Here is an 11465-nt window from a genome sequence, read left to right on the forward strand (position 1 = left end):
TTGGGGATTTAGGGATTTGGGGATGTAGGGATTTGGGGATGGTGGGATTTGGGGATGTAGGGATTTGGGGATGTTGGGATTTGGGGATGTTGGGATTTGGGAATGTTGGGATTTGGGGATGTTGGGATTTGGGGATGTTGGGATTTGGGGATGTTGGGATTTGGGGATGTTGGGATTTGGGGATGTTGGGATTTGGGGATTTAGGGATTTAGGGATGGTGGGATTTGGGGATGTAGGGACTTGGGCGAATAACGACTCAGGGACGTAGAGATTTGGGGATGTACATACACATTTGAGGGTACATATGATATGATATGAAGATTCACATATGAGGACACATAAATTTGAGGACATACAAATTTGAAGATTTAATCATTTAAACTCCACAGATTATAAGACTTAAAAAAATAAAAATTTAAATACTTCAAAATTTAAGAACGCCAAAATTTGAATTTTTCTTCAGAATTTCCACAAGTCCAAATATTAAAGATTTTTCACTGTCATACAACTGTCAAAGCTATAAAGTGCAGCTAAAAAATGTCTCACAAAAAAATCTCCAATAACAAAATTCAATAAATCATTGGTTAAGTCTGAACACAACATTTTTGAAGGTCGCCAGCGAAGAAGCAACGGTTCGACAAACAGGTTGCGAACGAACGGTGTTTGTACCTCAAATATTATTTCACCTTGGTACAGAGTGTGTGAATCTGTGTCAGTGGGCAAAAACGAGGGTCGTGGTGCGTTCAAAAGCTACGAATTCCGTTATGGCCACCCCGCGGCCGATTGTCAAGCAATAAACGTACATTAGCAGGAACACGCGAAGACGTTTGTACCAATTAAAGCTTGAGTTGCCAGTGCACGCGATTCGAACAGGATTTTGTCACGGATCCTTTCTCCCTTTTAAAAAATTAGCAGTTTTATTTTCTCTCTTGGGACAGGTTCCAAATTTCGTTTTGAGGTGAATGAATCGCTAATTTATTGTACTCGAATGAACTCACGATTTTAGCTGATTTGTAAACAAAGCTCTCTGAAATTTGTTCATCGTTTATATTGTATAATAGTTGTTCTTCAAAAGAGTTTTAATTTTATTTTAACTAAAAATTTAAGATAGCCTTACTGTCTTGTTTCAAAGTTGTGTAAAAATGAATGCGACATCGAATCTTTACTGTATAGAAAACAAAGTAAAGAAGAATTAAAGAAGAAGAAATTAAAGAATAAAATAAAATAGTAAAATTGTATAATAGTAAAGTAGTGAACTAGTAAAACAGTGAAATAAAGAAGTAAAACACTAAGCTAGTTAAATAATAAAACTAATAAGACAGACATATCAACAGGAAACAATTTTTTCCGCCCAAACGTCATCCTTCAAATGAACTCATTGTTTACCAAATAAATTACATACCCACACCCAAAGTAAACCTTCTCTGTAAAGATTTTTCTGAGAAATTTAAAAATTCCAAAAATAATATTTTTGAAGTGACTTCTTCGACAAAAAGACAAATCTTTATCTATGGTAAAATTGCTATTTTATAACAGGGAATCTTTTAAATGGGAAGAATTCCTTAGAGTTTTCGCAAGGACGGGTAATCGAACGAACAATTATTAATTATATCCTTCGAATGTCAAATTGCTGACGTCCCCGTAATCCTTTCGAAGAATTGCTACGCGAAAGCTAATTTTCTGAAGTTAGTGGACAGTAATTACTCATCGGAAGGAAAACGTGGTGTGCATTCCGGCTTGAAGAACATCAAGGTTCTTTTTCACTCGAACGACCACGATAAACGTCTCCGAAGCGTTGGAAAATTATCTATGTTAACTGTTAGGCTCGTTTTTATGTGCTTTTGAAATAAAATTATATGTCAAATAGTTCTAATTCGTGGATATTGATTTTTGGGAAATGTAGGGAATTTGGGGAATTTGAGAAATTTGGGAAATTTGGGGGATTAGGGAAATTTAAGAAATTTGAGAATTTTTGGGATTTGGGAATTTTGGGATTTGGGAATTTTGGGATTTGGGAATTTTGGGATTTGGGAATTTTGGGATTTGGGAATTTTGGGATTTGGGAATTTTGGGATTTGGGAATTTTGGAATTTGGCAGTTTTGGGATTTGGGAATTTTGGTCTTTGAGAATTTTGGGATTTGGCAATTTTGGAATTTGAGAATTTTAGGATTTCAGAATTTTGCGATTTGGCAATTTTGGGATTTGGAAATTTTGGAATTTAAGAATTTTGGAATTTGAAAATTATGGAATTTGAGAATTTTGGAATTTGGCAGTTTTGGGATTTGGGAATTTTGGTCTTTGAGAATTTTGGGATTTGGCAATTTTGGAATTTGAGAATTTTGGGATTTCAGAATTTTGCGATTTGGCAATTTTGGGATTTGGAAATTTTGGAATTTAAGAATTTTGGAATTTGAAAATTATGGAATTTGAGAATTTTGGGATTTGGCAGTTTTGGGATTTGAGAATTTTGGGATTTTAGAATTTTGGAATTTGAGAATTTTGAAAACTTTCCATCAAATTTTCGAATCCCATTTCCCACCTCCATTTCATTCCTCATTAATTAACCCTGCGACCATCGAATGATCCATAGGCAATACTCTCCAATACCGAAAAAGATCAGTTAAGAATCCTCGATCGATCTTAAAATATATAATCAAATTTTATTAACGTTTTCGATTCTCCTCCGGATGAATGAATTGAAACGCAAATGCTTCCTCGTTAAAGAGCAATAATGACTGGTTTTCAGTAGCGAATCATGGTCGATTATTGAGTGGAAAAATGCGAAATAGTCGAGCATCATCTTCGACCGGTTATGATTCCTAAGAAGATACATACGTTCGAAACGCTCGAAGCAACAGGAACGATTGGAATCAGTATCCTGTGCTCGTCGTTGGAAGGACGACTTAAGAACGACCGAGTCAGGATGTCGATTTCAATCAAAGATTGTATACGACTTCGCAGAAATTCTTTTCAAGGCCGGTACACATGGGACACTTAATTGAAAATGGAAGCTGCGAGTAACGAGGAAAGATGAGACGATGTAAATTGTAGTTTATTGACTTGTGTGTAAAAGTGTTACACTTTCGATACCAATGGTTCTCAAACGATGTCACTCACTACTTCCATATGTTTCTTACCAGTATTTCACGAAATTATTATTTTAATTATCAAATGGAGTCTAAATGCATCGAATTTCATTTACAAGATATTTGATTTTATGCAGAACATATGTTTTATTATTTTTTAATTTATAACTTACTGTTTTTGTTTTTGATATATTCAGACATTTTCTATTTTTAATTTTGTGATCTTATCGTTAGTGGCTTTACCATTTTGCAATATTTTCGTGGGTATAAGGGTTAGAATGATAGGTTAGAGGTTGAGGTTAAGTGTCTTGTGCGAATTCAAATATTGCGTGAAACATTCATTTTATTTTTATACAATATTTGAAGCCATTTCTTTTACAACATTTGAGATTTTCATAATAACAAATGTGTCTAAAGACAAACTTAGTGACGTTCTGAAAACATAGACACAAAAATCTAATGATACCTTATTGAACATAGTTCATTCAATATTTTTGAACAAACATAAAAATGACTTAAATTTTGATAGAATTTTGTCAATTACTAAATTCTGTATTACTGTTCTTTGGCAGTATTGTTCATATTATTTTGTCCTTTCGTTCGTTCATATTTTATCATAAAATTAACAGCCGTCTGACCTCAAACGCAAAGACAAAATTCTTTAGAAACATCTGGAACTTCCAACGAATTATTCACTTTCGACTTTCTTCGAAAACCTTAACAAAAGAGATTCTCCTTCGACAGATAAACAAATGTTGCTTATCAGATAATGCAAACATAACCCTGACTGAATAACGATAACAATCCATCAGAAATAAAGACATCCACTTACGATATTTATAACCGATCGAACACTTGTCCAAAATATTTATCGAAGGAACAACATTCAGACTATCGACCATTGTTATTCTCTTAAAAAGTGATTCACCTGTTCTTTCAACAAGTAGAAAAGCAATCGAATGCAACTGCAAAAATATATTTTTCCTTATTAAATCGCTAAGACGTAAAAACCCGATATCTCGTTTCTAAATGGATTCAGATTCGATCTTTTTCCTCGAGACGTTCGATCGAAAGGTCACGTAATAAATCTAAAACGTATAATAAAACGTATACACATCCGGCTGCTCTTGACATTGAATGGCAAAGGTTCATTAGCATTCGCCATGTTGAAACGGCCAGTTCGTGAGATTTTCCAATCTTTCGCATCGAACCGATACTTTTTTATGAATCGTTTTCGTTTAGAACAGGTTCCACAATGATAACGGTGTTACAGGTAGAAAGTACGATATATTATAGCTGACACGCTGGTATTTTTAATTAATTTTGGGAACCGAAGAGTTTGGGATACTGGTGACAGAGGGTAATGAACATCTAAAGGAGATAAAAGTGTCATGTAACATTTCTTCGATAATCGACTTTTTATAGCTATACATCTTTCTGATCGTTATTATCATACGTTTTAATATGTAAAATTCATACGTTGAGATTTTGGTGGAGCATTGGGTTTTTAATTCAGAAGAAAAGGGACATTTTGATATCATTATTGTAGTTTAACTTTGTGTTATAGTACTTGTGATGTGTACTACATATGTAGTAAACATCACGTTGTTCCGCTACGTGCGGTATCGGTACGCTTCATATCGTCACGCGTGGTATTGTCCCGCGTGATATTTCTGCGCGTGGGATTCCTACGCATGGTATTTCTACATATTGTATTCATATGTGTGGTAATTCCTATACGTGATAATTCCTGCGTTCGGTATTTCTGCGCGTAGTAATTTCCATTAATAGTATTCGCACGCGTGGTATTCATATGTGTAGTATTGTCACATGTGGTATTTCTACGCTTGGTACTCCTACGCATAGAATTCTTACGCGTGGTAATTCTTACGGGTAGCACTTCCACGCGTAGTGTTCCTACGCGTAGTATAGTCACACGTGGTATTTCTACATATGGTATTCCCACGCGTAGTATTCCCACGCGTAGTATAGTTATGCGTGGTATTTCTACGCTTGGTAATTCCTGCGAGTAGTACTTCCACGCGTGGTCCTCTTACGCGTAGTATAGTCACACGTGGTATTTCTACATATGGTATTCCCACGCGTAGTATTCCCACGCGTAGTATAGTTATGCGTGGTATTTCTACGCGTGGTACTCCTACGCGTGGTATTTCTACGCTTGGTAATTCCTGCGAGTAGTACTTCCACGCGTGGTATTTCTACGCTTGGTAATTCCTGCGAGTAGTACTTCCACGCGTGGTATTTCTACATATGGTATCTCCACGCGTGGTACTCTTACGCGTAGTATAGTCATACGTGGTATTTCTACATATGGTATTCCCACGCGTAGTATTCCCACGCGTAGTATAGTTATGCGTGGTATTTCTACGCGTGGTACTCCTACGCGTGGTATTTCTACGCTTGGTAATTCTTGCGAGTAGTACTTCCACGCGTGGTATTTCTACATATGGTATCTCCACGCGTGGTACTCTCACGCGTAGCATAGTCATGCGTGGTATTTCTACGCTTGGTAATCCCTACGGGTAGTACTCCCACGCATGGTATTCCTACGCTTAGTATAATCATACGTGGTATTCTTACGCGTACTAATTCGTACGCATAGTATTTCAGCGCGAGGTATTTTTACGCATGATAGTTCCTATGCCTAATATTCCCACACATCGTATATCCACGCGTGATAGTCGCACGCCTCGTATATCCACGCGTGCTATTCCAGCGCTATAAATATTACCACGCATAATATACCAACGCGCTAAATATTACCACATGCGGTATTCCAACGCACATTATCGCGACTTGTAGTACCATTACACGTCACATTGCAACATATTACATATCGCCACTGCCTATGCTACGCGTATTTTCACGCATGTTATTGCACTGCTTACACCATAAGCAATCAAATATTTCCAAGAATTCCTCTCATAGATCTTCATCAGTGACAGTATAACGCAAATCTCCTATATCAATAGCAACTATATTTTAATAATGAACTAGCAGTTGTGCTGAACATTTATGCTAACACCGTTTGATTAATAACAGTTCGATAATACCCCTAAGAAAAAAGTGATATCAGAACGGGATCAAGTATTTTAGCATTCCGATGATGCCAACAATAACGCATTCCTAGGAGTAATTAAATTTCATATTTATCGTCACGCCGGACAATTTCTGCTCGAGTAGCTCTCCTACAGCTTGTCCGTTCGCGAACGTAAAATAAATCAAGTTTAGCTTCTGCGTTGACTAACAACAGGCTTGTGACGAATACGCGATAAATCATGCGCCTAATAAATAATAACAAGCAATAAAGGGTGCATAGCTACCGTTGCGTTACGAAGCAATGGTTTTCGCATCTCGTAAAATCGACCGGTTGCATTATGGTCGTCGAAGAGTAGGCACGATGATCGAGACTGTTATTCATGAGCGGAACCAACGCGGAGGATACAATTTCGCGCGTCCTCTCACGCGACAACGTGCGGTTGCGTAACAGGACGACAACCTGCGGTTATGGGAAAGCATTGATCGACCTGTGCTCTCGGTTTCACAGATCATTCACCGTGATCTCGCTGCGAGGAACGTGTTGGTGGACCACAACAAGCTGTGCAAGATCGCTGACTTTGGCATGTCCAGGTTCGCAAACGAGGACGGAGAGGTGATCGAAACAAGACACGGGAGAAACGCCCTACCCATCAGATGGATGGCTCCGGAGTCTTTAATTTACTCACTGTTCACCACCAAGACGGATGTGTGGAGCTTCGGTATCTTGATGTGGGAGATTGTCACACTTGGTACGTATTTTTTACAATCACTTCTACATTTCATGCTATAGTCGAATATTACTTAAACGATACTGTGGCTGATTCTTCAAGTTGAAGGACATTTTTCAATCTTTATTTTCATGCAGTATGAAATGAATATGAATATCAGTCCATGTTATCGGTGACAGAACATTTTCTTGTCCACATGATTTATGTGGTCAACATCATTTAAATGTGTACATCTATTGAACATAACCTCAGCCAGGTATATAAACCTATTGGACACACCTGGACCAGATAAGAGTCACATCTACTGACCCAAACAGTAGTCCACTTTTAATAAGAGTCACATCTTCTGATCATCCTAATCGAGCCACAAAACTTGAAATCTACCTTTCGATCTTCATTCTCATCTAGCATAAAATAGTTATCCTCAATCCAGATGATCAGTGACTCGAGAAAAATTGCTTGTCCACAAGGTTTGATGTGGTTGACAACATTTAAATGTGTACATCTATTGAACATAACCTCAGCGAGGTATATAAACCTACTGAACACACCTGGACCAGATAAGAGTCACATCCTCTGATCATCCTAATCGAGCCACAAAACTTGAAATCCACTTTTCGATCTTCATTCTCATGTAGTACGAAATAATTATCCTCAATCCAGATGATCACTGACTCGAGAAAAATTGCTTGTCCACAAGGTTTGATGTGGTTGACAACATTTAAATCTGTACATCTATTGAACATAACCTCAGCGAGGTATATAAACCTACTGAACACACCTGGACCAGATAAGAGTCACATCCTCTGATCATCCTAATCGAGCCACGAAACTTGAAGTCCACCTTTCGATCTTCATTCTCATCTAGCATAAAATAGTTATCATTGATCCAGATCATCGTTGACATTACAAAAATTGCTTGTCCACAAGATTTAATGAGATTAATAACATTTAAATGGATACATCTATTGAACATACCTCGATCAGATGTATAAATCCATTAAGCATACCTGGATCTGAATTCAGATAAGAGTTGCATTCTCTAATCATCCTCTAGCCACAAAATTTGACCTACCTTTTGATCTTTCATCTAGTACAAAATTATCATAGATGCATTTGACATGAGAAAAATTGTTTGTCCACAGGTTCAACACCGTACCCGGACATGACGGCCCGAGAAGTCATGCGGAACGTGCAGAACGGTTACCGACTGGAGAGGCCTTCGCACTGTCGAAGCGAGCTCTTCAGGGTGATATCCCGATGTTGGCACGCCGATCCAGACCGTAGGCCAGAATTCCAGACGCTTAGAAGGGATCTGGCGCAGTTACTCGAGGACAACATGAATGGACATTACGTTGATCTTGAGAGTTTCGCCTCGGAATGTACCGATTGAGGAGAGAATGATTAAAGTGGACCTTTCCTTGTCATTTTGATCCTTGAGAAGGATCGTTTCGTGAAGATTCACCATCTCGATTTGAACTTTCCCGATTTGGTGAAATTAATGGAAAGCTCTTCGTGCACGCTGCGAGTAGCGCGAGTCTTCTTTGTACCAAGTAATGCGTGTGGTTTTACGGAGAGGATCGGGAATTTATCGATAGATTGCAACGAATGATGGATGAGAAATTGATGGAGGAAATATGAATTGTTCTGTGGAGATTGAACAGTGAGGAGTCGATGGAAAATGAAAGTTTCGATTACAGAATCGAGTTTGTGATATCGAAAACGTAACAATAAGTCGATGTTGAAATGCTGATTTAAATGATATCAGAGTCCGTCCATTTATATTGAATTTCTTCGTCAGTTGTCATTGCGAATTTTTGTATCGATTTATGTGATTATTGTGAACGAGGAATAAATGAATTGATGCTTCAAATATTTTGTGCAGTTAGTTGATTTGAAATTGTTTGTCATTTTGAAACAGGGTCGGATGCAGAGGGGATATAAGTTTGAGGATTTGGGGATTTCAGAGTGTGGAAATTTGGAAATTTGGAGGTTTAAAGTTTTGGAGATTTTAGAATTTGGGGGTTTGAGAATTTGGGGATTTGGGAATTTGGAGATTTGAGAAATTAGGGACGTGAGAATTTGGGGCTTTGAGAATTTGGGGATTTGGGAATTTGGGAATTTGGAGATTTGAGAAATTAGGGACGTGAGAATTTGGGGAGTTGAGAATTTTGGGATGTGAGAATTTGGAGAGTTGAGAATTTGTGGATGTAAGAATTGAGGGATATGAGAATTTGGGAACATGACAATTTGGGAATGTGACAATTTAGGGAAGTGACAATTTGGGAATGTGACAATTAGAAAATTTGAGAATTTGAGGGTGTAAGATTTTAGGAACTTAAATATTCTGGAATATAAAAATTTGTGCTTACAGGAATTTGTAAAATTTGAAAATTTTATAACTCAGAAATTTCCAAATCTCAAACCTTCAAAACTCAAGAATTACAATCATTTGTTAATGGTAGATTTAAAAGTGTTCACCTCTACATAGTGTACAGAACTTCAATCATTTTATTCTCCATAATCCATAATTAATTAACATAAAATTGATTATTACTACTCTTCAAACGAAAAAAAATTCTGCGTTCGTCCCTGTTAGAAACATTTCTTTCTCAATTTACTCGAGGTGCTTCAGGATACCGTGAAAGTGTTAGCGACGATCGTGAGAAAATAAAGGATTGTTATGTGATTGATAGCTTAAGGGGAAGACAAAAGTTGATCGGTGTGCGTGTGAATGGATTAGACATTAAAATGCGGCGGGAATCACAGGACGCGGAGGGAATGATTTAACAATGCAAATAAAAGCACAGAGTAATCTGCGGTCTGTACAGTTAAGGATAACAAATGTTCTTTATTGTTCGCTGAACGCGAAAATGTTTAAAAAAAGTGAAGTATTGTTTTTAGTATTATTATCGCGCATCTAGTGTTTTCAATTAACGCCAATCGTTACGAGCTCGTTTACATCGGCATTAAATTGAAACCGTTATAAAATACAAGTTTCATTAAATGTAAAAATTATTTTTGTAACTGTTACTTCGAACAAAAAATTGACATTCATGTTAATAATTGTCGGTTCGTTAATTTTTTGTAAAATTAAGAAACTTTCATATTCGAGCGATCAATACGTTCCACATCGAAACTGAACGTGCAAATAAAAATTTATTTGTAAAAGTTCATCAGTCTGAAAAACGTTTATTTATTCGGGAGATGAATAAATTAAATTGTTAAATATTTATTGAATAAAGTAGATTCGAACTTAGAAAGTGATTGGAAAGGAATGTATTGATAAATTACTTTGTAATTGCCTTGTGTGCCTTTTAGCGTGATAATTTCTCGCTTTTGAGCATTGTACATAAAAAGGACGCATTGTCAGTGCGTCGTATCAATCAAAAAGAAAAAAGAAAAAAAAAGAACAATAATCTTCATCAACCTTGTCATCGCAATTGCATCGAAGGTTATTATTGCTATTATTATTTTCATATCATTAATGGATCGTTATCAAACTCGTACGTATAACACAGAGCTGTACAATTTTTAGACCTGTTCTTTTTTTATTGGACTCGGATATTTAAACATTTAGGGTAGTTGACAAATATGGTGCTATTCGAAAGCACTGCGAATTTAAAAAAAATAATTGTATATTCGAAATTTAGGTAGCTTAAATTTTGGTAGGAGTACTCTGATCAAATTGTATTTTGAAATGTTAGTAGTCGAATGTTTGAATTATATTGTATAGGATTTCGTTGCTTAAAACTCAAGCACATCGGATTTTACAAAATTTCAATAATTAAATACTCTAAATTTAAATATTTATAATTTTGCTACGAATACTATTCTCTGATTGAATATTCAAATATTTCAAAATAGTTGAAAACTAGTAGTAAAATATTCAAATAATAGTTAACAAGAATCCATTATTAAAAATTGACGAATTTGAAACACTTATGCGAATGATTCAATTACATAAATTAAAAATTCGAATATAATTCAAATATTCGGTCATTCAAATAAATCGAATATTCGAATTTTGATAACAGCTCTAATATAAGATTTCGATCGTCTTATCTTTAATCATTCTAGTCTCCCTCGATGCGTCTGGGGTGGCGATTGGTCTTTATTAAGCACAAAATCGCGCGTAAATTTATTCTGGATTGTGATATCTGCGTACTCATTCTTCTTTCTCACTCTTTTTGTAATGTATGATATATCGAGAGCTCCCTCAGAGCCGATTGAAGCCCCACCATTGTCGGTTGTTTTATTTTATTTAGATATTTGTAAGTTAACACACGTCGATTTATGTAGTTCTCTTCGAGAATCTCCGACCTCGCTTCCGTATTATCGAAGAGAAGCGATGCTATCGATATTCGACGTTATTCTGCGTATAGTTTTTACAATTCGATCGTATATATACAATTTTTATCCTCCTTTTACCCGCCCCCCAAAAAAATGACAAGAATTATTGTATGTAAACTCGAGTACTGTAAGGAGTTTCTCTTTCTGTCAGTAAACGTTTTCGCAAATTTTGTTTCGATTCTTATTCGTCCACGATTTTCGGTGTAACGTTTCTTGCGAAATATATCTTGGAAAATA

At 36.3% G+C, this 11465-nt stretch overlaps 1 protein-coding gene across 2 annotated transcripts in view; it reads left to right on the forward strand.

Moving 5' to 3' along the window:
- The window catches only part of LOC100880368 (Tie-like receptor tyrosine kinase), a 255904-nt gene extending 244439 nt beyond the window's left edge, over positions 1–11465 (forward strand). For both annotated transcript variants that reach the window (XM_076538419.1, XM_076538409.1), the window contains 2 exons: positions 6656–6896; positions 8021–11465. In XM_076538419.1, coding sequence (XP_076394534.1) covers positions 6656–6896; positions 8021–8268 — 489 coding nt within the window. In that variant the 3' untranslated portion in view covers positions 8269–11465. The remainder of the gene's footprint in view (positions 1–6655; positions 6897–8020) is intronic.

The sequence above is a fragment of the Megachile rotundata genome, chromosome 1 (genome assembly GCF_050947335.1).
Source record: "Megachile rotundata isolate GNS110a chromosome 1, iyMegRotu1, whole genome shotgun sequence".
NCBI lineage: Eukaryota > Metazoa > Arthropoda > Insecta > Hymenoptera > Megachilidae > Megachile > Megachile rotundata.